Source organism: Danio rerio, chromosome 3, assembly GCF_049306965.1.
Source record: "Danio rerio strain Tuebingen ecotype United States chromosome 3, GRCz12tu, whole genome shotgun sequence".
Lineage (NCBI taxonomy): Eukaryota > Metazoa > Chordata > Actinopteri > Cypriniformes > Danionidae > Danio > Danio rerio.
Window position 1 is genome coordinate 18,794,074 of NC_133178.1, and position 27,836 is coordinate 18,821,909.

The window sequence follows — 27,836 nt, forward strand, 5'->3', positions numbered from 1 at the left end:
TCTGACTCCACGGCGTCAGCTGTGTGCGTGCGCGTGCCTGTGAGGCTATACGTGTGTTTATTTACTTCCAAGTCAAGTGTTGTGCTTTTTAACCGTTGTAGAGATAAAAACGGCATCAACTTAGAATGGTTTGAAAAAGGCGAAGGTAAGTGTGCTGTAATATATTTTTAAGCGGCATGTCTGTGTTGTTAAAACTCGCTAATCAAGGTCGTCATACACCGCCGCTACGTGATTAGCTGCCTTTCCTTCAAGACACGCCAAACAAAGCAAATACTCTCATTAAATACCATTTCTGCTCGTTTTACTTTCACGTTTCTGTTGAAGATTAACTGTTATTCCTTTATAGGCCTCGTGGGAGACATTAAATGTACAACGGTGTAGTTTTGTTAAGGGTTTCATGGCTTTAGCGTAAACCGCTAGCGAACATCAAAACAAAACGGGACAAAGTGTGCGAGAACGCTGTATTTATAAGTATTGAAGTTGTATATAATGTAACAGAGGAATTGTAGTTAGAAAGCCTCGTGTTTACGTGCAATGTGCATGTGTGTGCGTATATATGACACAGTAGTTTATGTCATCAGCTTATTGCCTAATACTGCTAAGAAGTGTGCCACTTTATGTTAGGTAACAGAGTTAACGTTAAGGAACATACTTTTGGCTGCTAGATGAACTACCTGAGTTGCTAATGCTATTTAACACTTAAAGTCAAATATTACAGAATTTGATACACCACTTGAAAATTATAGGTTATATTATAGAGCTATAGTTTGTCAAGATTAGTTAAAGAATGGAAAAAAAGAAGTAAATTCTGTCATTTACTCGCCCTTTACTTGTTTCAAACATTCATGAGGTTCGTCTGTTAAACACAAAAGAAGACATTTGATTTGAATCCATTTGCACAAAATGTTGGAAACCTGTAACCAATGACTGCCATAGTGCTGTGGTTCTCAAAATTTTTTCATCTAGTACCACCTCTGAAAAAAATAGTCTCTTCAAGTGCCAGGATAATGAGCAGTATTGAAATACAGTAGCGTAGTAGACCAACTCAAGCAACTACAGCTCTGCACAGTTCAAAAACGTGGCAGATTAATTACTGTTATTACGAATATTTATTATATTTATATAAACATTACAAATAGTCTGAACGTTGAGACTGTACTGTGCTTATACGAAAAAAATAAATAAAATAAAAAGGTCGACATTTAAATTAAAATGTGCTTTCAAAAGTTAAAACTGTTAAGAACCACTGCCATAGTGTTAATTTAATTTAAACCACTGCCATAGTGGTTTTCAGCTTCTAAAGATGTTCAACATAAGAAATTCATAAAGGTTTGGATTAGAACCACTTAAGGGTGTGTACATTTTTCATTTTTGGGTGAACTATCACTTTAAGATTCAGACAATATTGTTTAGATTTTTTTATTTTACTTAAAATTAATAGTGAAAGATAAGAATTACCAGATTTAAAATGACAGAAGTTACCACTAATTAAAGCCGATTTTTGTTGTTGTTAAATCAAGTTCAATTTGATAATTTTGACATTTTTCTTATTAGACCTTACAAACTTGATGTTTCTTTGATATGATGTTGGTTAAAATAGGTTTTATCAAAAATTAGTGACCGATGGGAGACTGCATATTCATGATTTCATTAAAAGTTTAGAAAATGATATATTATGGACAATTCTTACATGATCTAACATGTAAAAGCTGATCTGGTCATGTGACGTCACATTTAAAAGAATTTATTCTCCAAATCAGTTGTTGACACATTTTCATATCTTCAAGAAACAGTGTTGGGTGTAATTTATTCCAAAGTATCTAGTTACTCTCATTAAACTACTTTTTTTTGCTGAAAAAGTGAAGGGATTACTTTCTATTTTTAGATAATTCAATTACAGTTGACAGTACAATGATGGTGTACTCAATAGCACTTTAGTTTTATTTACAGTGCTGGCAGGTGAAAAACAATCCACAATGAAGTGAGTGTGTGTGTGTGTGTGTATATATATATACACACATATATATATATACACATATATATATATATATATATATATATATATATATATATATATATACACACACACACACACACACACACACACACACACACGAGTCGCCAAAATTTCAAAGTAACAACAAAATAGCCCTTTTAGGGACCTACCACTCTTTAGGTAAGTATCAGGTACAAGTAGTTTCATTTTCACACGGAAACACATAATTGTCATCTAAACAACACTAATAAATCTTCCCCAAAACACCTAATTTCAGTATTTCATTGGATCAAACACTTTGTCATTAAACACATATTGCTAATTTGTATTTGTTGTTGACATTGTCTTGTTGTTTTTTTTCTCTTTATGTTTGCAGGTCGAGTGGGGCAGGGATGGCGGTGTGTGCTCTAACTGTGCTGGACGGGCTCGGGGAGGAAGCCACAGCTTTGGGCGGTGTGGTCGTCCTATTCCTGGCTTTGGTTCTGGCCTGGCTGTCCACCCACGTGGCCGACCGAGGAGATCACATTCTGGGGACCATTCTCACCGTGGGTGCCCATGCCTCCCTCATCGGTCTTGGGGGTCACGACAGCTACTCGAGCCCTCCGTCCAGCTCAGAGGCCAGCGAGCAGCTGGACGAGGAGCCCGTAGAGGAGGACAAGCAGGAGGAGCCAGAGGGAGGAGATGATGTGGCTGGAGAAGAGCTGCTGGACATTCAAAGCGGGAGGAAGAAGATGAGCTGCCTTCAGGACCATGAGAAGAAAGATGAAGAGGAAGAGGAAGTGGAGGATGAAGCCAGCAGTATTACTGTGAGACTGAAATTTCTGAACGACACGGAGGAGATTGCAGTGCTCAGACCACAGGACACCATCGGCCTGCTGAAGAGGTCAGTTGAAATTTTATTTATGAAATGCTTTTATAAATGAATGGTGAAATCCAAATGCTCATTGGCATAGGCCGGTATAAGATCCTGATGGTATGATGACCTTGGATAAAAATTTCATGGTATCACGGTATTGTGATTGCTGCTTTTTTTTAATGTCTGGGTAAAAATTAAAACCTTTTTTCGTCTTTGGACATAATAGAATTTATTTTAAGCAACATTTCAAAAATGTTGTAATGGTAAACATGTCAGGCCAAATAATTCAAATCAATCATTGACTTCTGCTGTCTTCATTTGTTTCTTTACAACTTGAAAAGGCATTTTTGGAGATCTCTCTTGTCTGTGGATATAAAGTAAGCAACTGCACTGTTCAGGCATAAAGCATGCTTGAATGTTGGGGATTTGAATGGATTTGTTTTTTAAATGTTTGCTGAAACATTGGCTAACCAGTACTTTTGATGTGGGTGCTCCTTTTCTTCTGGAGATATCGTTACCCTAAGAAAAACAAATAAAATAGTTTATCCCGATTGTTCGCCTGTTCATATTGACAATGACACAACAATACCAAATATAAAGTACTGGATCCGGTAAAACGTGAACACACCTTTCCCTTCAGACACTAGCAGTGTGGATGTGTGGGACTGATCATGACTGAAGATGAGTGAACTTTCTGGTGATTAAAGTAATAATGTACTTTGCAATGGGGGATTCGTCAGCTGTTTGTTAAAGGAAGGATCAGAAAAGACTTGATGTATGGAACTTTATCAGTACAGTTCATGAACCACTTTCTTCCATTTCACAAGTGTAAGTGTTATTAAAATGGTTGCCTCCTTGTTTTCTCTAGCTTGCAAAATATGTATTTAATTGTGTTTTGTTACTTGTAACTGCTCCACGTGGCTTGTACTGTATATGGTTAACTCTTTATATTCACATATCGTGTCTTAAACCACGTTAAAACTGCAACGAGTGCCGCTTTACTGATTTCAATGCATTTGTGAGCTCGTGACTTTACTTATGGTTAAAAATAGAGCAATATGTTGATGTTTAACTGCAATGCTTTAATGCACTCCTGCATTGGGCTCACATATATACTCTGCACTCTGACTACTTCAGCAATGTTGATAAGCCGTGGTGGGCGATTCATTCTGTCTCGTGCTGAATGCAGTTGACCAATCACAACAGACTGGGTGATCAGACCAATCAGCGCAGATTAGCTTCGCGCTCACAAGGGGTTTGGGAACAAATGAATCACTGAACAAATCTTATAGGAGTTGTTGGGATAAATGGTTAAAAATAAATGCAAATACTAAGACAATGAAAGTGTTTTTTTACTCTGCATGCATATCAAACTGTTGTTGGAGACCCCCAAAACTAAAATATCACCTTTTATAATGCAAAATAGTGGCCCTTCAAAGTTTTAGAGTGTATTTTAAGAATATCCAATGTTTTATTGACAGTGGTTGTTCATCACAGCACCAAATGCTTGAAGATTTAATTGGTAATTAATTTTCTGATATAATTCTTTTCTCATGTTAATCTGTCCTGCGACATTGAAATTTCTGCTAAATATTTATAGGCCTTTTGATTGTTAACTGTACAGTAAGGTGCTATTTAATATTAATTAATTTAAAGTTAATGCAATTACAAGAATATTTGTTTATCTTTGGTTTTGTTGATTTCTTAGTGTGTCATAATGCATTAAAATCAAAAGTTGTAATTTTTTTATTAAATAGATTAAATAACGGGTTGTATTTTTAATTAACTTTATCATATCTACAATATGGCTATTTCTGACTGTTGATTTTTAACCCATTAACTAACATTCAGTAATGAGATTTTTACTTTATAATTTTTAAACAATTTGAGTTATTTAAAGCATTTGTTTACTCTATACATGCATATACAATAAAGCAATACACTATAGACCCTATATTGAGGGATGTGAACAATAAAAGTGGTCTTAACATATTCCTGCTTTAGATTATTCATTTCTAAAGCCTATGAGAATCCAAAAAGGTCCACATATTGATTAAAAAAAGTTATATGACAGCTGTGTTTTTATTTGTTATGACTGAATCATCTTTTCTTACAGTTCTGCAATAGTATGAAAACAAGAACTGTTCTTTGGCCAGTGATATCTCTGTATTGAAAGTCATCTTCTTTGCAACTTAGATCAATGTCATGATAATACCGCATACTGTGATTAAAGATTCGGCAATTAATCATAGCATGAACATTGGATACCTGGAGAAGCCTAGTCTAATTTGATATTGAAAGTCAGGGGATTTTAGATCTATTTATGTTTTGGATCAGGGATTTTAGTGTGTATTGTGATGTTGATTTTTTTTTTTTTTTTTTTCCCCCGTTGTTTTATGTTTTGTCGGTGTTTATGGTTGGGCTATTTTTAGTGACATTATTTTTCCTTTCATGCTTGTCATCCAGCAATCACTTAAATAGATAGTTCATCCTGAATTAAATTACCTCATTATTTATTTTCCCTCCTGTGGTTTTAAACCTATGAGTTTCTTTGTACTGTTAAACACAAAGGGAGATATTGTGAAGAATCCTGGTTGCTGGGAACCATCAACTTACAAAACAGGAAGAAAAATTTAAAAAAGTAGTTGATGAGCCCCAGCAACCAGCATTCTTCAGATTATCTTCTTTTATGATCAACAGAAGAAAAAAAAACAAAGAAACTCAAATAGACCCTTTTACAAGAAAGTGACAACAAATGTGAAGAGTTTGTATGTTTTAAACAAGTGTATGGTGAGTTAATGATGGCAGAATTGACATTTTTGGGTTAGCTACCACTTTCAGTCAAATGCAGCCACGATGTACCTGTTATGTAAGGCAATTATGCCCTGAAACCCAGCTGTACCAGGCTGGAATGCACCTTTTTTGTTTTTACATGTCATTTAGAAGTTTGCTTGTTGAAATGCATTGTGAATTGATACCCCGGTCAACTGGCAAGAAATCAAAACTGCTTGATTTTTATTTCAAACACTCAGTCGTAGGCATGGGATGATTATCGTTCTCAGGGTATACTGCGGTTTGGAAAATTCAAGGTTTTAAAACCGCAAAATTTTCTGCTAAACCGTTCCTACAGTATGTGTAAGTTGTTTTTTTTTTTTTTTCTTTTTTTATGACAACAGTATCTCCATCAGAAAAGATCTCCAAAGATGCTGATTTAAATTGTAAAGAAATCTGTGCTTTAGAAGCTAATGAAGACAGCGGAAGTCAATAATTTAGTTGATTATTAAGGCTGATATGTTTACTGCTACATATTTTAAAAGTTTCTCTAAATAAAAATATATTCAAAGTTCAAAGGAGGAAAAAGTAGTTGTTTTTAACCCAGACATTATGAAAGAATATATTTTAGAGCAGCAATCACAATACCATATAACTGATATTTTTATCCAAGGTTATCAGACCATCAGAATCTTATACCGGCCCATGCCAAACTCGATCGACAACCAGAAATTTTTCTTGTTTTAAAAATTGCAAAACAAAGTATGACAATGGTTATCCCCCATGTGGGCAAAGTCAGAACCTTTGATAAAGTCCACTGTGATAACCACATCAACATTAACTATTATTTATTACTTTCAGAATGAAATCTTTTGTCAAAATGTCCTAAACAGAACATGGTTTAAAAAAGATTGTTTTCAAGCAGTTTTATTCATATCTAAATCAAAGATTTTCAAAAGAGGAATTTGTTCATTCATCATTTGGCTGATTATATACAATATTTGACATTATTGCATGCAATATTATTATTATTTTATCCTGTCTGATTGATGGAGTGATAAGAAGAGGCCAAAATGTTGTCTAAAGTATCAACAAACATAAATTCATCCTAACTTGACAATCCTTAAACTTTTTAGTGCTATACATTTATGCAAATTAGTACATATTTAATTCAATTGTTGTTTAGCAAAAATAGATAAAAATAGATTGATTTGCATATTTAAATGTATGCACTTGCAGTCAGTTGGTGAAGTATAGTGCATTTTAGTTACTTTTTTTTGTTACTTTTGTTGATGTTTTGCAATGTCTTTTTGAAAAAAAGAAAGAAATAGTTTGGGTATCATTTGTTGCTAGAAATCATGTTTTTTTTTTCTCCTGTTTTAAATTGTTGCTTGTCTTTATGAATTGTGTTTCAACTTGCCACTGAGATTTTGGTAAACCACGTTACAATATGTGACACCTTAATACTAGTTATTTATTGAAGTATTTGTTAATGTTAGTCATGTTAACTCACAGTGCATTTAACAATGTTAACAAGCACAGCGTTAGATCTTAATAAAGCATTTCATATTAGTAAATACTACTGCTGCATGATATTGAAACTATTGGACATTGCAATATTTTGTTTTGCTGCAACATATTGTGATATGAATACAATTTCAATAGAGCTTGAATAGCTCTTTTGGAAAGAATGAATTAATTTAGACTTATTTGGGATTATTCTGGAAGTTTATAGGATTGTTCTGGAATTATATTGGAAAGATAGTAGTGAAATATTTTATAAACCATTTTGAGGGATGTAAACAATAACCATGGGCCCTGACCTATTTCCTGTTTTAGCTTTTTCATTTTTATTGCTTCAGAGAATCCAAAAAGGTCCAGATACTGATAAATATTGTTATGGTAGCTGTTTTAACATGCATTAACATTTGATATGATTGTATTGCCTCTTGTAGCTACAAAATAGCTTGACAACAAGCAGGAAATGTTCATGGCCAATGACATCGCCACATTGAAATGGTTTATATCGCATTATTCACATACAGAATAATCAAGTGTACAAACACTGGAACAACACTGACTATACAACAAGATGTAGTTATTTCTACAACTAAACACTGTATAATTACTGTGAATAATTACATCTTTATTAGTTACAAACAGTACAATTTCATGTGCCTGAACACTTTAATGTCTCTGCTTACACAGTCAGAGGCCTTAAAAACAAATGCAAATGATAAGCTTTTACTCCGTTATGGTTAAACTCTTCAGTGACCTCATAAATGGAGTGTGTTCTGATCTGTGGCTCCTGCTCAACTGTAATCCCAACACATAAACTCAGCATTGCTCTTCCTGCGATGTGTGATATCAATGCTGAAATGATATATTGTGCAGCTCTAGTCAATAAATGGACTACGTTCCCCGTATCGTAAAGTGTATCACATTTGAACATAAATACACAATCAGAACATCTGTCCTAGTGTTACAACAACTGCAGTTCAGGAGGAGGTTGTAAAACTAAGAAACACAATGGTTAAAGTCAGTCATTCTTGCACTCATTTGCTGATTTCACCGTGTTTGTTTCTGTCAGTAAGTACTTCTCTGGCCGAGAGCATCAGATTAAGCTGATCTACCAGGGTCAGCTGTTGCAGGACCCCCAGCGCTCGCTCCTGTCCCTCAACATCACCCACAACAGCGTCCTGCACTGCCACATCTCTCAAGCGCAGGCTCAGCGTGAGGCGGCAGAGGACGGTCCCAGAGCCAGCAGAGTGTCCATCCTCAGCGGAGGCCTGCGTTCGGCCGGTGTTGCTCTCAGCACCGGCGGTCTGGTGATCCCCGTGTTCGTGGTGCTGCTCGCCGTTGTCTGGTACTTCCGAATCAACTACCGCCAGCTCTTCACTGCCCCGGCCACCATCTCTCTGGTTGGGGTCACTGTCTTCTTCAGCTTTCTCATCTTTGGAATGCACAGTCGATGAGGAGCGAGCCGTCAGAGACAGATCTCAGGGAGCCCTCACGGGTTCTGGTGCCATTTAGACAACTCCAGTCATGTGTGTGCGCTTTCAGCTTCAACACTGCTGTATAGTTTAGCTCATCAGAGAAAGAGAGTTAGCTTTTTAAGTATTTCATCTCAATCTGAAGTCTATCTTTAGCCAGGATCCCATGTTTTCTCGTGTTTTTTATTTGAGGAACTGAATTTTGTGTCGATCCTATTTGATTTGGTCATATAATGCATAGGTCTCAAACTGAATCCCTGGAGAGCCGCAGCTTCGCACAGTTTTGCTCCAAGCCTAATCAAACACAGCTGATGCCACTAATCAAGGTGTTCAAGGCTACTAGAGACTATTAAGCAGGTGAGGGTTGGAGCTAAACTATGCAGAGCTGTGGCCCCCAGCAATTGAGTTTGAGACCACTGATCTAATGGCATAGTTCACCCAAATATGAAAATTGTTATCGTTTACTCGTCCTCTACTTGTTCGAGTTTCTTCTATTCTATATGCTAAAACAAGTACAGGGTTTCTACAGGTTTCATCGTCAAATTTAGGACTTTTTAATAGCATAATGAATGAAATTTTCTCATAGATTTTCATTCATACGCACGCAAATGCGTCAAGCCTGGTTTATACTTCTGCGTCAAGTGACCGGCGCAACTCACGGCGCAGGCAACGCGCGCAGCTGTGCATTTATACTTCTGCGCGCTGTCTCCGTTGGTCTGCATTAACACTTCCGAAACGCTAGTTGGCAGTGAGGTGTAAATGTTCCTCTGTGTCGAGTTTCTTCGCTTCTGTTTTGCTATTCTGAACACTTCCTGGATGTACAAGTGACTCAAACTCGCTCATTTTGAGGCAGGAACCGGCGGACGTGCAACAACTTTAACCATGAGGTAAACACAGAACAAAACTTTCCATCCGGAGCTCCTTCACGGGACTCCACACTTGTAAACATTCGCTCGCGCCATTCGCGCGGCTCTCGGTCCCGCCCAGACTCGTCGGCGCTAGCAAGCCGACCAATCACAGAGCTTGCGCTACGCGTTGTTGCGACGTGCAGTTACAATTTTTGAGAGGTGCACGTCAGTGACGGCGACGGCCACGGCGAAGGGCTATGCGTCAGCGCCGTAGCCTACGCCAGTGTTTGACGCAGAAGTATAAATCAGCCTTCAGACTGGAAACAATTTAAAATAAATGAAGAGTTTATATGCAAAATCCTCTAAATGCCGTCTGAAAGTTTCCTCTAAATAGAGCTTTTTATCAGGCTCCTGTGTGTATGTTCAGTAAGATCACTTATGACAAAGAATGGCAAATTAATTTTCCTGGTCTGTAAAATGAAATATCTCAACACAAACAAAGGAGGCTGAGAAAAATGTTCATTGTCAATGGAAGTTTCAGATGGCATTTAAGATGTTTTTGCATCGGAACTCTTCATATGTTATTGTAAGGAAGATGATTAAACAATTTAAATAAGTAAATAGACATTTCTTAACTTTTATTGAAATATATTGTTGTTTTTTGGGTGGGTGTTGGGCCAATTGGGTATAGCCATTGAAAATGATTTAAGACTCAAAACACAATATTTCAGTGGATTTAAAGCTTTTAGTTTTTTTGAAATTGAAGATCCTGCAGAAACCCTGATGTTGGAAGGAAAAAAAGCCATTGACTTCCATAGAGTTTTTTTGAATGGGGAACCACTTGAATGTGAGTATATTTAAATTTTCTTTAATTATTTTAACGAAAATGTACTAATTTATTGACCATTAGGTTCTAAACTTTTATTATGATTTTAAGATATTTTGAAGAATGTTAACCTCTAGACATTCCATCATATTTTTTTTCAATAGTATAGAGTTATAGTGGTATCAAATTATAATTGCTAAAGCTTTTACCACTATATATATATATATATATATATATATATATATATATATATATATATATATATATATATATATATATATATATATATATATATATATATATTGTTATATCACAATATTTACCTGAGCTGCAAAAATGGTTAATTTACAGGTATAATCACAGATTATATATTTACAGTAGGGCTGCATGAAAAATCTGATATTGCGATATTTAATTTTTCTGTGATAAACATTGCACAAAATGAAAAGCTCGATTTGGCAGTTTTCTGGGAAGACTGACATTATTCAGGTACAGTAATAACAAATTCTTACTTCGCTTTGTTGCATTTCTAGTTCAAATATCGAAAAAAAAAAAATCTTAGATTAAGTAAAAAATCTTTTCACTGTTGAGAAATAACTCAAAATGAAGAGTTTGTCCTTAAAACAAGTTAAATGATCTGCCATTAGGGTAAATACAATAATCTTGTTTTCACTTTGAAATGTAGATAATTGGACTAGAAACAAGACAAAATAAGAAAACCTTTTTTTTTTTTTTTTATAAATTATTTTTGTGCCCAAATGTTTATAACTCTTTTGAAATGCTCAGTCACAGGTTTTATTAAAAAAAAAAAAAAACTTCCAAATGATAAATCTTTGTTGTTAAACTTAAAAGGAGTAACTCTAGATATCAAGTGTTCTGTAGCTCCTTATAGTTATATATAAAAACATTGCAGATCTTGCGCTGTGACTTGCGGATATGCACATTACAATATCGATTCGATGCTGAAACCATATTTTGTGCAGACCCGATTTATAGTATACATGTTTAGAGTATACTAATACTACAAATAATAGTAATCCAGTTATAATTGCAAAAGGACTATAAAGTTAGTTAACTTAAAATAATACAAAGAACACAACTTGTAATTCGATTAAGACTACAAATTGAAGGTGTCATTAGACATTTATTAATCTTAGGTGATTCCTAAATTAAAGCTTTTATAGTCAAGCTTTAGTTTAGTTGCATTAACCAATAGTGTGCATGTTTGTTAACTCCACATATAATCAATAATTAATCACAACAAAAAAATTGTTACAATCATTACCCTACATCCATGCTAGGAAAAAATTATGATGGAACTCAATGGCCACTGGTGTCCAACACTCTTCAAAATGTCTTTCTGTTAACTCAAACAAGTTTAAAATCCCTTTAGGATCATAAATATCCGAATTGACGTTTATTGGGTGAATTAACTATTTACTGCATCTAAATGTTCACTGGTAACAACACCAATATCTTCTAAAGTAGCATAAAAAGGACGATAATGCGGTTAAAGCATACTGTAAACACCCATATGTGATGTACTGCTTAGTCACTATTGAGTTGTCCTTTTCCCCCCTCTCCCTCTCTCTTTTGCCAGTTACATTGAAATCTATTTATTTCCTTTGTCTTTTACATGGCACTGGTTCAGCACATCCGCTTCTAGTTATAAGAGTTTTATACTTGATAAAGATTTTACATGCAACCCTCAAACAGTATCAGGACTGGAGTAGACTATAGGGAAAACTCACTGTGTTGATAGGCATTAATACATGACAGCGATAACAGCCACACATTTGGTGTCCTGTGTAAAAATCTGTATATATGCAATGTATTTACTGTAGATAAATCAAGACGTGTGTGGGAACCACAAAGCATTGGATACTTTGGTTCTTGTTTGAATGGGTTGCACTTTTTTTTGCTCAATATTGTCAGAAATTGAATATGGTTTTAGGGGAAACTACCTATTCTGTTTGCTTTAACAGACAACTAGCACCTCTTTAATGCTTTGTTTTTGCTTGAGAATAAAATAGCTCATATTTGAAAGACACTTGTTGAGCATATTTTAATGTGAGCAAACAAATGACTCTTTCATTCCTCAGACTTCAGAAATTAAATGGTGAATTACTTCAAAATGAATATTTACTTCAACCATTACAAAGACACTACAGTGCATTGAGAGACAGCAAGAACTCGGCGTCACAGACGAAACATCCACTCACAGCAAGGACAGTGTGAATTGTACCAATTCTGTCCATTCACAACAAACACAAAAGCTCAAGTCATTTCAAACTCTAAAATTCACTAACGATCAAACAATGACAACATTTTCACTTTAAAAAAGACAAGGCGTCCATAGGGGCTGGATTTGATCCATCTTAAGTGCATTTTCAATTGCTATACGCATTTCTGATTAGACTTTAACAAACTATATTTAATACAAAACCATCTAACGTTAAATAGTAAGTGCTTTGAAGATCAACAAACTCATTTTAAGTCCATAATGCGAGGAAATGCATACACATATCATGATTTAAAACAAAACAACATTCACACAGCAGATCAAATAAATACAGGCAAAATATATTAACCATGACAGCAAACAAGAACAGCAAACTCCAAAACACACAAGGCAGAAGATTGTGTGCGCACAGATTTGGCAGAAAGCTGCTGGTAGCGCTAACCAAGTTCATTAAAGAGACAGATCAGCCACAATTGAAAATTCACATTATTCACTCACGCTCATGTGCTTTTAAACACACACACACAAAAATTGTGAAGAATGCTGGAAAACACTGATTTCCATACTCTCATTTTCCAAAATATCTTCTTGTGTAAACTCAAAAAGGCTTTAAACAAGGGTGAGTAAATGATTGCAGAATTTTCATTTTGGGGTGAACTGTCCCTTTAAGGGAGAGCAAAAGAGAGTATATTGTTTGGCATTAAAAGAGCATAGCCGAGCCTATCAGGTTGCAGAAAGATTAGCAAGACAACATGAAGCAGAGACGTCCTTTAAAAACCACTAAGCACCTGACTGAATTACATGAGCCACCAGGGACAAAATACTTGCAACAACCCATTCACATACAAACTGTCCAACTCTCACACACACATCACTGTAAACCCAAATCTCCTAAGAGATGACAGTGAACTGCATAGTAAAATCAAAATAAAGCTAGTTCCATTCACACAATATATATATATATATATATTCAGTTAAATCACTCACTGTGCAACACTGTGCTGTAACAAATGATCTCTTCATGCCTGCAGAAGTCTGAAAAGGGGCCCAGTCTTTACACACACGTCACGTTCACGTGCACTGAAATGGGGGAAACTAAAGACCAGATAAAACCTCATCAAGTCAGTCATGATTGGGTGTGGGTGTGTGTGTGGGATGCATGTGCCTTAGTTCAGGTCATCATAGATGCTGGGTGCTGGAGGAACTGCAAGTTTTGGTCGCTTTTTCCGACTTGAGAGACCCAGAGCATTCTGGGAGCTGCTACCGCTGCTCCCGCTGCCTGCTATTCTGTCTCGCTCCTGTGCTTTATCCCTCTCTCCTGCGGGAGTCAGAGAAAGCGTGCTGGGCTTCTTCTTCTTCGGTCTCTTGGATTCAGAGTTATTGGTGCCTGAGAACGAGATCATGTCATGACAAGCAGATACATGTGGCGTCTTGACAAAAAAAAAAAGTCTTCAGGAAACTCACTGGCTTTTGAAGATGCCGAGTCTGATGGGGAGATGTCAGAGGAAGCGTCCCAATGGAGACGGGACATGATGAGCTGGCCATCAGGGGGTTCATAGGCCTCGTTTTCCAGCATGGTGTCAGCGTCTGGTAGTGTTGACCTGGTAAACAGAAACAGGAAATGACTCTCTCGTCAAAAACGCTGAATTGGCACCTCAGTTCAAGGAAAAAGTCGACAGATGGAGTATGACACCTAAACTACATTTTCCAGTGATCTGACCTGGTTTCTTGTCAGCAATTATGTTATGAGTTGAAACGCTTTAATTTGAGAAATTAACATCTTTCAAATCTGACTCACAGCTGCTTTCTTAAATAGAAACTAGACCACAACATCAGTGTGCGGATTATGGAAACATGCAGAGTTGATGAAAAGGAGAGGTGGAATCAAGCTTCCTCATGACATAACACAAAGCATGAGGAGGTCATTTAAACACAGACAGGGTCTTATTTTATAGCTAACAAATTAACAAGAAGCTTTTTATACTAGCCTAAAGGTCTTTTGCACACTGAAGTCTGACATTTTTGCATGCGTTTTTGCATATCCAGTCTGACGCGTATTCATTAATCCATTATGAAAAAACGCAAAACGTTTCGGAGTAAGTTTAAGCAGTGATACCTTCTCCTGTCTTCTCCAAAGTAGAAAAAGCAAGAGGAATAGGCTGCATATTGTGTTCATCCAATACTGCATTGAGGAAGGAGAGATCAGCTTATTATCAAAGAGCTGCGCTGGATTATCCCAGAATGCAACATTTATCAGGAAATCAGTGGAATTTTGATACATTGCTTGAGACTTCACACATTCACGTACGTAAACATCCTGAACGGAGACTGGCAATACCATAGACATTATAAAGCATGGTCCACTTTCAGTCCGGCCTCCGTCTATTATGATAATGCCATGGGCAGTACGTCAAATGTGCCAGTCACTGAATCCAGCATAACTTAACTGTCCGCCACTCACTCTGTTTTAACTTTATGAAAAACAGTGCATAAAGTAATCTGTAGCTCAAATGACGACATTCTGTATTTAGCAAAATACCTTTTAATCTGCTATTTCGGATGCAAAAAGCAGCTGAAAGAGAGACAGGTGCAAATTTTGCAGGCAGTGTGTCAATGCATTGCACACAACATGGAGTAAAATGTTTTTACGTGCAAAAATTATTGATGAAAATGTCAGATTCTGTGTGCAATAACCTTTACTAATTACACTACTCTTAATGTAAGCATACAAGTTTCTAAAGAACACTCCAGCTTTTTTTGAAAATCACTTCACAAGTCATTTACAGTTAAACAGTTGAGTTTGCTTGACAGTTCTGTAGTTACATGAACATGAAAATATGCTATTTTCTCTGGGCTGACATGGCTAGGAACTATATTATCATTCCAGTGTAATTATCAAAGAACTTTGTGTTTGTGTTCCTGTAAATGGCCTTTGGGTATGTTTCTCTCTGTAGTCATTTAAAAGATCATTTTAACATCGTTCTAAACACCACATACAGAAACATACACCATGTTACTAGGAGATGGATATGAAATAAAAACATTAGTGCTGCTTTATATAGCAACTGTACATTAGGCACTTCATTTGGTTTAAAGCTTTTTTAGATAAATAAAATCGTGTAGAAGAAAAACATTCAGACATTTGTTTGGCAATCTTATCCCAAGTTTTTAAAAGTTACACACATCAGCATCAGTGGGAGATGTTGGTTACCCAGGTACTTTTCTCCAACTCTTTAATAAATGCTATGAATTCAGACATATTACTTGACTCGCTATACAGTATGGAAGCTGGCATATTTAACAGGGAATTTGTTCCAAATTGGCTCCAAATACAGTTTTATATCCTCCAACTGTATGAAATTGTATAAGTCTGTGGATTACGCAATGTTTTATGAAATCTACTCAACATCTGCTGACTATCTGTGATGTTCAGTGACTACATATACATGGACATCAGTGAATAATCTGAATAACACAATAATATGATTAAAGCTAATGATAACTTGAGCTCCTTTCATGATCCCATTTGACATGTTATAGCACATAATTCGATTAACATCATTGCACCGCTATCCACATTTCCTCTGGAGTTTCATGTAATTTTGGGCGTTTCAATTTTAATTTGTTGACTTTAACTACAGTTTGGCACTTTCACCTTCATTCAGGAACATTTCACGCATGCCCCTCCTGACAAACGAGATATTGGATGAGAGTATGAAGTGCTGGAAGAGGGGGGGGGGGGAACTCTGCATTTTACAGACTTGGTAGAGGCATAAAAAAAGTGTCAAACAGCCGTGTGTGTATCGTTTATCCTGTCACAAAACATGACGAAAGTCCTACACTAAGGTAATAGTATGATTGCGGTGTTTACATGTCTGTACTGCACTTCAAGAATGTGACTCAAATCAGCATACTCCACGTCTTAATTCCATTTCAGATTAAAGCATCACTGTATACATAGTAGACTCTTAATCGGAGTATTGTCCTAATCATATTAAAATTAACAGATTCATTGTGTCCATGTAAATGTACTCACTGACTGCGTACTGGAATACAAATCTGGGGTGAAAGTAGTGTATCCTAGGCTTTAGTTCATAATGAATGAGCTTATGCTAACAGACAAAGTAGTTATTAGAAAATGTGGAAATTAACAAACACCAAGGTTAATAAATGCTTGTTAATTTGCATTAGCTAATGTTAAAACAGACACACACACAAAAACTAGAAGCAGCTAACTAAGCAGCTATGGTTGGTGTACCGCAGCTCTCAATACTCAGACCCTTTCATTTTTCACTATTTGTTTTGGTTCCTGCTACAAATGATCAAAAGCTTGACGAAGAGGATGTACAGGGAGAGATGTAAGGAAAAGAAAGCATGTGGATTCTTTTCGGACTGGTTGAGGTAAGGGTTCGGGGAGAAGGGGTGAAACTCACGCGGACGGCCCAAGGAGGAAGACTCTGACTGCCCTCCTCTGTTCGTCCGTGTGCTGGGGACACCGCTGGGACCTGCCAGGACACAACGTGGCATTACGCACTGCACCAGAGACAGTGATGAGCGAGAGACTCAGTGAGCACCAGCAGCCGTGTTTGAAGGGGTTAGATATTAGCCATTAGGGAAGGGGGCTTCAGTGCTGGCTGATGCTCAAAAAATCTCTTGCTTTGTAAAAACAGGCAGTGCTTTGAAACAACCCATCCAAATTGGGAAATTATGGGTTACTCCTCATGTCAAATTGGAATGTAGGCAGATTATTTCAATTGAAAAATGTTTAACAGACCAAATGGAGAAGCCAAATGAAATGACAGAAAACTGAAAAGCGCACACCAATTGAAAACGTAGTGGTTTGTATGGAGTTGCCAGTTGTGTTCCGTAAAATCAGTCCCAACATAACATGATCATTTCCATTTGCCCAAATGAAAAAGATCATGCACTCACACATCACATGCACAATCTCCACCTCTACAGCAGCTCAAACACTTTTACAAACATACATCTGTATTGCAAGAAAATATATATATATATATCCTTGATCACATGACACAAGCTTTATTACATACTGTAATAAAACGGCTGGGTTCCACACAATTTGTGTTGGGATGACATGAAGGAATTAAGTTAACATATTCATTTTTAGAAATTGAAGTGGATTGAACATAAACCAATTAAGTTGTGCCCCCAAAAACTCAAGAATTGATTCTTTTTTTTCAGCTTAGTCCCTTTATTTATCTGGGGTCACCACAGAATGAACCACCAACTTATCCAGCATATGTTTTACGCAGCGCATACCCTTCCAGCTGCAACCCATCACTGGGAAACACCCAAACAAACTCATTCACACACATACACTACGGACAATTTATCCTACCCAATTCACCTGTACCGCATGTCTTTGGACTGTGAGGGAAACCGGAGCACCCGGAGGAAACCCACACGAACGCAGGGAGAACATGCAAACTCCACCCAGAAACGCCAACTGACCCACCCGAGGCTCGAACCAGCGACCTTCATGCCGTGAGGTGACAGCACTACTTACTGTGTTGTTTCAGCTTATTTTAAGTAAATACTTTAAACAAACATTAAACGTCATGTTTTGAGTGTGGAAACAGCTCACTAATGAAATGCATTTTATTCATCATCAAACTAATCAAATAAATAACCATTTTTAAATCAAACAAAAAGTGATCAGGGGTTGCGTAATTAATGTATCTGTGCTCTTTAGGTAAGAGATTCATCAGAATAAACAGCAAAAGAATATAACACTCATCATCTTTTTTATTTTCATTAATTTTTTTCTCTCTTTCAAGGTTGTGTTGAGTTGACCTTGTGTTCAATATATTATTTTAGTATTCTTCAGATATTCTAATGACTCACAGTTCAAAAGAACTGGAGTTGCACCTGATCCTTTTACCCTGATAAATGCTTAGATGCAGTTTTAAGGAATAGCCGTGTCCATTAAGGCTTTTTCATTTTTTCTTTTTCTTTTTTACATTTTTCAAGTGCTTTGACTTTCTTTTGCTTTAAATATCCATTTTCATCTTGGTTATTAGTCATAAATGTATTTGTTAACACTTTATTTTGACGGTCCATTTAAGTAGACTGTCTGCTTAATATCTATTGATACTGCTATGACTAGAGGAAACTTTGCAAATACTTGTCAACTTACACTAACCCAACCCCAACCTAACAGTCTACTTATAATCTAATGAGAATTTGTTGGCATGTAGATGCAATGTAACTTAAATTCAACAAATAGACCATCAAAATAAAGTGTGACCATGTACTGTTCCTTGTTTGTTTATGACTTTTGTTCAGTGCATCTATATCTAATACATCTGCATCGATATGTTGCTTTATATTGGGTTAAAAAGTTCTAAAGCTAAAAGGGTTAGATCAATAGTTACACACTGTAAAACAAAATATCTGTTTATTAACAGTGTCCATATTTTGTGATTCACAAGTGTTTGCCATTTATTTAAAGTTGTGAATTGCATTTGGGGACCTTGATCTCTGTTCTGTCCACTTCTGATGATGCAAATCCAACTCTACAGTTTAACTAAGTGACTTTTATTGACATTTTAGTGCTTGAAATGATGTATTGGAAATAATAAATAGAGAAATTGGTCTGTAAAATAACAGAAAATGTACTGGTATAACAGTGTACTGTATAACAATGTACTGAAAATGTATGGTTTGTGTAGCATCATATAAAACACCAACAACGTATCACTTTAAACTAGGGCTGCACGATATTTGAAAAAAAAACTGACACTAGATGACTTAAATGTAATTATCGCGGGTAGGGTAATTGGGATCATTTTGTGGAGCATTTGCAGAAACCATAATAAACCAATAACAAGCATTGATAAATACAGTAGAGCAAAGATACAGCTAAAATCAAGAGTGCTTTACTGTTTTCTTGAAGTCCAGCAGTATTAAGGAACACAAACTGAATAATCAAATGTAAAATAGTATATACATAAATACAATTATTCCTAAACAATCAAACAAACATTATAATTCATAATGCCCGAATGCTTGAACTGGCTTTAAATGCTAACATGGGCCTAAAGAAAGAATGCAAATGCTAAAATTAATATTGTTGATCAGTGCAAAATGTAACTATAAATCACATGCTTTTCAACTGTGGCTATTGGTCAACAATAACCCTGAATCCAGATTACAAATCCTGCAATGTGACTATTGCGAATACAAACATTGCATTGCGATATGGATGCAGAAACTATATATTGTGCAGCTCTACATAAAAAGTCAAATTTTCACACTTTTCAAGGTTAAAAGTTGTTGGAAGAAAAATCAAGGTCTTGTAATGTAATCAAAAGCATAAATAAATGGGGAAAAATTAAAACAGGAATCACAAAACAGAACACTGCTAATACTGATATGTTATAGATTCAAAAAGAGGAGGGCAAACCAAAATGAACACCTGTGGCTCCTGGTAATACCCTGAGGTCATCTGAAACCAAACAATCTAGTCTGTGCAAGACACTGAACAATGCTATTACCCTTAAACCTCAGCCTTGGCAAACGGTCCTGAGCGTGTTCATGGCAGCCTGCAGAACAAGCTGCACCATTTTGATTAACAAAACAACACATGTCCCACCCATCACTGTTGCAATCAGGGTTTCTTGCACAGACTGATTGTTTCATGAGACCTCAATGTGCTATCTGGTGCCACAGGTTTAATATTGTTTTGCTTGTACACATTTTTTTTTTTACTCTCAAAAATAGTTTCAGTTCAAATGAATGTTCTGCTCAGAAAAAAAATTGCATCACGGATGCCCTGGAGGTGAAAAAATAAAATAGTTCTAAAAATGAAGATTCAAAGTTATTACCCCTCATAGTTTTTGGCTGTTGTGGAATAAAATATTTACTTTCTTTTGCTGGCAAAGAAAAGACAACAAACTTGGCGACTGCATCTTTTCAGTGACTAAGGCAGTGGAAAGAAGCCCTAAATATGAGTGTCTTGAGTGTACCACACAGTGTGAATTTGCACGAGTAGAATCACAGATGTTTAAGAGCTGTTAGTTCACTAGCATGGACTGAAATCTTACCGAGTGCACATTTTCTTTGTATGCTCTGACACAACTCCGCATTGCTGAGGAAAGAGAGAGAGAGTGTGTGTTAGCAAGAAAGAAACCACAGTGGAAATCAATAGCCTAATTTAATACTTTCATTATTATTACTTTCAATAATTTCAAAAAGTGCTCTTGAAACACATTACATTTCTCTTTATTTCTGTAGCCCTTTACAATGTACATTGAGTCATAGCAGCTTAACATAAAAGTTCTAGTAAAGTGTCAGTCCAGTTTTCAGAGTTGAAGTTCAGTTTAGTTCAGTTCAGTGTGGTTTAATATTCACTGCTGAGAGTCCAAACACTGAAGAGCAAATCCATTGATGTGCAGCTCCACAAGTCCCAAACCAAGCAAGCCAGTGGCGACAGTGTTGAAGAACAAACTTCACCAATTGATGAAAGTAAAGGGGGAAAAAACTGGAGAGAATTCAGGCTTTACGGCCTGGTTCACTAAGAGTGCTCACAGTTACACTGTTAAAGTATTATCTTTAATTCAGGTATATAATAAAGGTTTATATATTAATTTATAAATAGTTCAAAGTTTTAATAGTTTAAAACTTTAAATGGAAGATCCTCTTTAAATGATTACATTTACTACATAACAAAAATGCAAAGCTTTTTTTATTGTTTTAAGCTGCATTTTTAAGAAAAGGCTTGCTAAATAAGACTTTTATTTGTAATGTACTTAATGTATATGCAATTGATGCACCTCTGAGCTTTTTAGTTAGAATTCATTATTATAATTAAAAAAAAGAAATTGTAAAAAAATTGCATTGCTTATACTTTTTAGCTGTCATTAAACAATTCAAAGATTGAACTGCAGCAAAAAATGTTGAATGAATTCCTTAATTCATATAAATAAAATATCATCAAAGTCTATAAAAAACTGCAGTGAAAACTCCCATTTCTAAAATCAAGCCCAAAAGTAAGCTCCAGTCAAGGGAAGATGTTTTGAACAAAGAAGTGTCCAAAGACTCCAAGGTTTAAAGCTGGAGAACTGTAGAAATGAATTGCTTGTCAGGGCTAAAATTCCTTTATAAAAAAAGAATAAATAAATAAAATAAAATCAATCGGCAAGCTTCATCACCAAAAGTTAATTGGAAAGGCTTCAAAAAATATTTTCTTTGCTCTCCATCAATAACAGCATATTCAGTTCTTTCCTACATTGTTTCTGTGTGGATGTTCAGAAAGGACAGGTTCAATGGTCAAACCAAACTAAGATTTTTTTTTTTTTTTTGTCATCAAATACACCCAGGGTTTGCATCAAACGTACTGCAGGATCTATATAATCTTATGGGTCTGTTCTTATAGGTCCAAGACATCTTGGGATTTGTGCCATTATGGATTCTGTCAAATAATAAAAGAAAAATCCAAAGCTGAATGCCACGGCTTGAGATCATATTATGGGCCATATTTGTACACTGACAATGACCCAAAACAAATGTTGAAATCAATACAAAAATGGGTCACTGAGCACAAAAGTACAGTTTTGCCATTGCCAGCCCAGTCCACATGAACAATGCAGAAACTGTGCTAAACTGAAGCAAGAGTTCACCAACAACAATTTGAAAGGTTTAAAGATATTCGTTATGAAAGAATTCGCATTTTCCAGGATTTACCAGCCACAACTGGTACTAAAATCAGACTTATTATCTGTTCAAGTGGAGGTTACAAAAATATTAAGTAAAAAGATGACAATAATTCTGAGCAACTTGTACTTGAGAAAAATCTTTCATCATGAGGTTTAATTAAATTGTTTATTTCATTGAGTGAGATTAATAATACAATATTTGTAAAAATTATAAACTACCTTGCTTATATTTATCAGAGGTGCATTTAATTTTGATTAAGACTGTATATACACTGACTGATGTGTAAAACACAGATATATAAAACACGTGTATAAAAAGCTACTTACTGTAGTCAGAATGGATCGCAGTTCCTCGGGTCCCAGTGTCTCGTAGCTTATGCCAGAGCTGTAGTTATACTGCATGAGTGACAGAGTGAAACAATACTGCTGTAATACTACAGGAATTATTGCAAAATTGAACAAGAGAAAAGATTAAGTGACAGTTCACCCAAAAATGAAAAAATGATTATTTGATTAAAAACCATTAAGAGTTTAGTTTTCTGTTTAACCAAACAGAAACTGGCAGCTGTTGATTTCCATAGTAGGGAATAAAGATGGAAGTCAATGGCTACTGATTTCCAACATTCATCAGAATATCTTACTTTGTGTTCAACAAAAGAAAGAGGTTTTCAGAAAGAGAAGAATGAGTAAACGATGATAGAGTTTTCATTTTTGGGTAAACAATCCCTTTAATAAATTAATTCAGCTGATCCTCTCACCTTGTACATGTCTGGATTTACACCGCCGCTGAGCTCTCCTGCAGAGAGACGAGACACAAAAACACTCGCAACACGTTCAAGTGAAGAACAGCACACGAAAGATAAACTACATTCGTTTACTCACCATTCTTGTGCTTCAGGGATTTGGATCTCCTGGGAGAGTTTGGATTCTGGGACGCAAGAGATTCATTTGAATTTTAATTATGAATATTTGGCTTCTGTTTTTAACAGGTTCAAGTCTCAGAAATACTATACCTTTTCTGACTTCCTCTTCTTGGCTGTGTACACAAGAAGATAATGAACTGTTAGCGATGCATGTTGAAACCAATGCATTATTTTGTTCAGCTAAAAAAAATGTGGTAAATGTTTCAAAGCAAGTTTTGATAGAGGGAAGAGCTGACCTTTCTTCTCTGAGCCATAGGACCAGTCGTTGTCATTGATGTCGTCATTGTCTTCCTGATCGCTTTCTGACTTGCTTGTGTTATTACTGCTGGCTATTCTGTAGAAACAACAGTTAAAATGGCCTTAAACTTTTTATTAACCAAATTTCTAATTTTCCCACCAGTACATAGCAACAGATTTACAATGAAATAGATTTTTTTAAATAGCATGCAAAAAAATAGCATACAGTTTCGTCGGGACATTAATGAGCTTTAAAATTGACACCGGTGAAAAGAAAATCAAAAAACTAAAAATTAAATAAAACCAAACAAGTCTCATTGGTGTATCACAACTCATGAGCAAGGCCAGACAGAATCTGCAGACTTTTTTTGTCATTTCTGTGCAGAATTTTGTAGAATAAAATAAAGAAATATTAGCTGAAAAGTTTTAAGGTTTAGAGCACAAATCCATTAAAAAAATATATATATATACATATATATACGTATATATATATATATACACCAGCCGGTCACTTTATTAGGTACACCACCTGTACACCAAACTTCTCGTTAAAGCCAATTTCCAATCAGCCAATCACATGGCAGCAACTCAATTCATTTAAATATGGTAAAGATCTGCTGCAGTTCAAACTGAGCATCAGAATGAGGAAGAAAGGTGATTTTAATGACTTTGAATGTAACATGGTTGTTGGTGCCAGCAAGCTGGTCTGAGTATTTCAGAAACTGCTGATCTACTGGGATTTTCACGCACAACCATCTCTAGGGTTTACAGAGAATGGTTTGAAAAAGAGAGCGGCAGTTCTGTGGGCGCAAAAACCTTGTTGATGCCAAAGGTCAGAGGAGAATGGTCAGACTGGTTCTAGCTGATAGAAAGGCAACAGTGACTCAAATAACCACTCGTTACAACCGAGGTATGCAGAAGAGCATCTCTAAATGCACAACACGTAAAACCTTGAGGCAGATGTGCTATAGCAGCAGAAGACCACACCGGGTGCCGCTCCTGTCAGCTAAGAACAGGAAACTGAGGCTACAATTCACACAGGCTCACCAAATTTGGACAATAGAAGACTGGAAAAAGGTTGCCTGGTCTGATGAGTCTCGATTTCTGCTGCAACATTCGGATGATGGGATCAGAATTTGGAGTCAACAACATGAAAGCATGGATCCATTCTGCCTTTTGTCAACGGTTAAGGCTGGTAGTGCTAGTGTAATGGTTTGGGGGACATTTTCTTGGCACAGTTTGGGCCCATTGGTACCAATACATATATAGACACACACATTGTATTGTATGCAAATCACTTTAAAAATTATATATATAAAAATATATATCTGAAATAAATATTACAAAATTAATAATACGGGAAATAAATAGAATAGGTTTTTGTTCATGTTACCCTTCACTAAATATTTTAATTGCTAGTTGATGGATGATTGTACGATGGAGGGTTGAGCAGGTAAGGTAGTCTTTATGCAGTTAAATGTCTTATGTAATTTGCCTACATAAGAAAGACGACCATTCGACATAAATCCAAAGTAATTTTGCATGTTTTGTGGAATGGTACTTGCATAAAATTATGTCAACCCATTTCAGATCATCAACAAAAAAAACATTATTTATATTGCAGCAATGTTTGGTCAACTGTATAGGAAAAAGTTAAAGCAATTTTAAAAGGAAATGAATTCTGATGCTAAATGTTGTGACACCAAAGTGAGCTCACCTGCGGTTGGCTATTCGGCTGCTGTTGCGGCCCATGCCGAGACACTTCTCCAGATGAGGAGCGAAGCGAGAGGCCGCAATGCTCCGGCTGCAGTTGGGACAAACACACTCCTTATTCTTCCACTGGTTGTACACCTGCCCAAAGATGTCCACACCAGGCTGGTCCACTATTTCTACGCCAGAGAGAGAAGTATGTCAAACTAAAGCACGTAACCCAGGTTTTAGAAAATAAATTGTCTTTTTTTTACTCACCAAAATCCTTCATACTTTCTTGGTCCGTTTCATCCAGGAAGAAATAGCCCTGTTTGACGGCCCTGTGCACCTCAAAGCACAGCCCTAAACAGGCATCTTCCACTAGGTCAGAGTACACGTCATGAGCCAAGGCCTACAAACATAAATAAATCATTGATAATACTAAATACACTTACTTTCAAAAATAAAGATACACAAGCTGTCACTGACTGTTCCCTTTAAAATGGTGGAAATTTGTACCTAAAGAGTTCATAATGACACCTTAAAATTGCTAATTAGTACCTAGATGTTCCAAAGGATTGAATTAAACTTTATTTCACAAATGTAGATTGTGTCATAGCAGCTTAACATAGAAGTTGTATTAAATTGAAACAGCTTCAGTCCAGTTTTCAGAGTTGAAGTTCAGTTTGGTTTCATTTTCACTGCTGAAAGTTCAAAGGTTGTACTACTGTAATGTGTAGGTACTAATATATGAATCTAAGGTATCAATATAAACTTTTAGGTACAAATGTTTAGCTTTAGAAATGGTTTTCCTCAGTGACAACTTCTGTGCCTGTATTTCTGAACATGTAAATGGAAAGATACGTCAAGTCATGTGGAGTTTTATTGTATTCTGCTACATGTGGAGATACAGTGAAATTAAAAGACATGTCTCACAGAACTACAGTGCAACATGAAAAATAAATAATAAAAATAATAAATATGACTACGGCTGCACAGTGGGTAACACGTTTGCCTCACAGCAAGGTCGCTGGTTCGAGGCTTGGCTGGGTCAGTTGGTCATTTCTGTGTGGAGTTTGCATGTTCTCCCTGTGTTTGCGTGGGTTTTCCCTAGACGTCCAAAAACATGCAGTATAGGTGAATTGGGTAGGCTAAATTGTCCGTAGTGTTTATGTGTGTGAATGGAAGTGTATGGGTGCTTCTCAGTGTTGGGTTGCAGCTGGAAGGGCATCCACTGTGTAAAACATATGCTGGATAAGTTGGCGATTCATTCTGCTGTTGTGACACCAGATAAATAAAGGAACTAAGCCAAAAAGAAAATGAATGAATGAATGAATGAATGAATGAATGAATATGACTCCTACACAGGATGTGCAATTTTAAAAATCACACATAGCTAACATAGTGGAGCAGTAATCAATCAAACAAAAAAAAAGTTGACTATACACATAACTGAAGACTACAAAAGCAAATAAAATACAGTATTGTGCAAGATATTCTCCAAGAAAAAGGTTTTATGATTTATTTTTTAAGTATTACAATGTGATTATTGCATTTGATTGTCTTATTCAGTGCTTGTAACAGAGTTTAATAAAGTTAAAAGTCTTATATTTGTACTGACAAAGAAAATCTTAAGTCTGTAATAAAATTTAGAGTGTACCCTGTGAATGCTAGTGGTGAACGTGTATAAAACCCCAACTTTAGCTATTTTAAACTGTTTTATTATCTGTCATCATTTACCAGTACCTCTAGCTTGGTGTTATCCAGGCCTGACAGAGACATATCCTCCATTTTCATTTGCAGCAACTATGGTAGGGGAGCTGTCATTGTTGACAACAGGAGGAGGAGGAGTGGAAAACACTGAAAAACACAAACAAAAACCCATTACATCATGGTCAAATCTGCATCGTCGTCTAAATGAAACTGCGTCGTTTAGCGCCAAAGGCGAAACATGCGTAGCTAAAATAATATGCTAATGAGCATTGTAATACACACTATACACAAACTGTAGCGCTATAAAAGGATGTACAGTAAATTATTTGTTAGAAATTAAAGGCCCTATCTAAAACGCACACCCATTTCCTAGATCATTTTATCCTTATCAGTAGATGCCTGTCAAAAGCTCGTTCAACACCCACGTTGATATATAACGTTAAGCTATAACGGGATTAGGATAAATAAACGGGCATAGCGATTATCAATTTCAACAGAGGGCAAATAAAACAAATGAAGATCTGTAATTAATAACCACCGCGTCATAAACTTAATAAAACTGTTGAACACACGTACCAACAACGTCAACATAATGTTAGTTGACAGGTACTGACTACAGCACAGCATTTACTGACTGACTGACTAAACATTTGCGTTTCCGTTCGGGCGGGTTTTAATAACATTGTTTCAAAACTGCAGTGATGTGTAGTAAAGCTACAAAGTAACCGACTGCGCGCTCATTGAAACGCATTTGTTTAATATGTGTCGACTTACCAAGACTAAACGGCCCCAGTCTTGCCTCATTCACAAACCAGCCGTTCCTCTGGTTAACGACAACAGAGAACAAACCTACTCAAAACGTGCGTATGAAGGTAACGGAAACGTTATTTAACAAACACGGTTAGGCGCCTGGCTGAATAGGTCACACGAATAAAAAATGATGTTTGGAAATAAAACAACGCTGCCATTTTGGCTCCTGTCAGACATCACTAGTGTATTGCAGAGCCAACGTGACCCATCGATTCCTTTCGCCTTGAATTCGTTCCCATGCACTCTGTTGT

General features: G+C 36.2%; 2 protein-coding genes across 6 annotated transcripts; one reads left to right on the forward strand and one right to left on the reverse strand.

The window, feature by feature from the left end:
* tmub2 (transmembrane and ubiquitin-like domain containing 2) lies at nt 1–20,349 on the forward strand. 3 transcript variants are annotated; one of them, XR_012397719.1, is made up of 5 exons: nt 4–145; nt 2,373–2,879; nt 8,215–8,671; nt 16,863–16,934; nt 17,739–20,349. XR_012397719.1 is itself a non-coding variant. In NM_001005573.1 (3 exon segments), coding segments are annotated over 2 exon segments (876 nt in total). In that variant the 5' UTR covers nt 1–145; nt 2,373–2,388; the 3' UTR covers nt 8,600–8,602.
* atxn7l3a (ataxin 7 like 3a) lies at nt 12,331–27,782 on the reverse strand. Of its 3 annotated transcripts, none has more exon segments than NM_001040341.2 (13): nt 12,854–13,920; nt 13,998–14,134; nt 16,967–17,038; nt 20,603–20,646; nt 22,541–22,609; nt 22,972–23,009; nt 23,096–23,141; nt 23,227–23,249; nt 23,373–23,470; nt 25,091–25,262; nt 25,342–25,474; nt 26,809–26,922; nt 27,550–27,782. In NM_001040341.2, coding segments are annotated over 12 exon segments (1,104 nt in total). In that variant the 5' UTR covers nt 26,860–26,922; nt 27,550–27,782; the 3' UTR covers nt 12,854–13,699.
* Nucleotides 27,783–27,836: the final 54 nt, after the last annotated feature.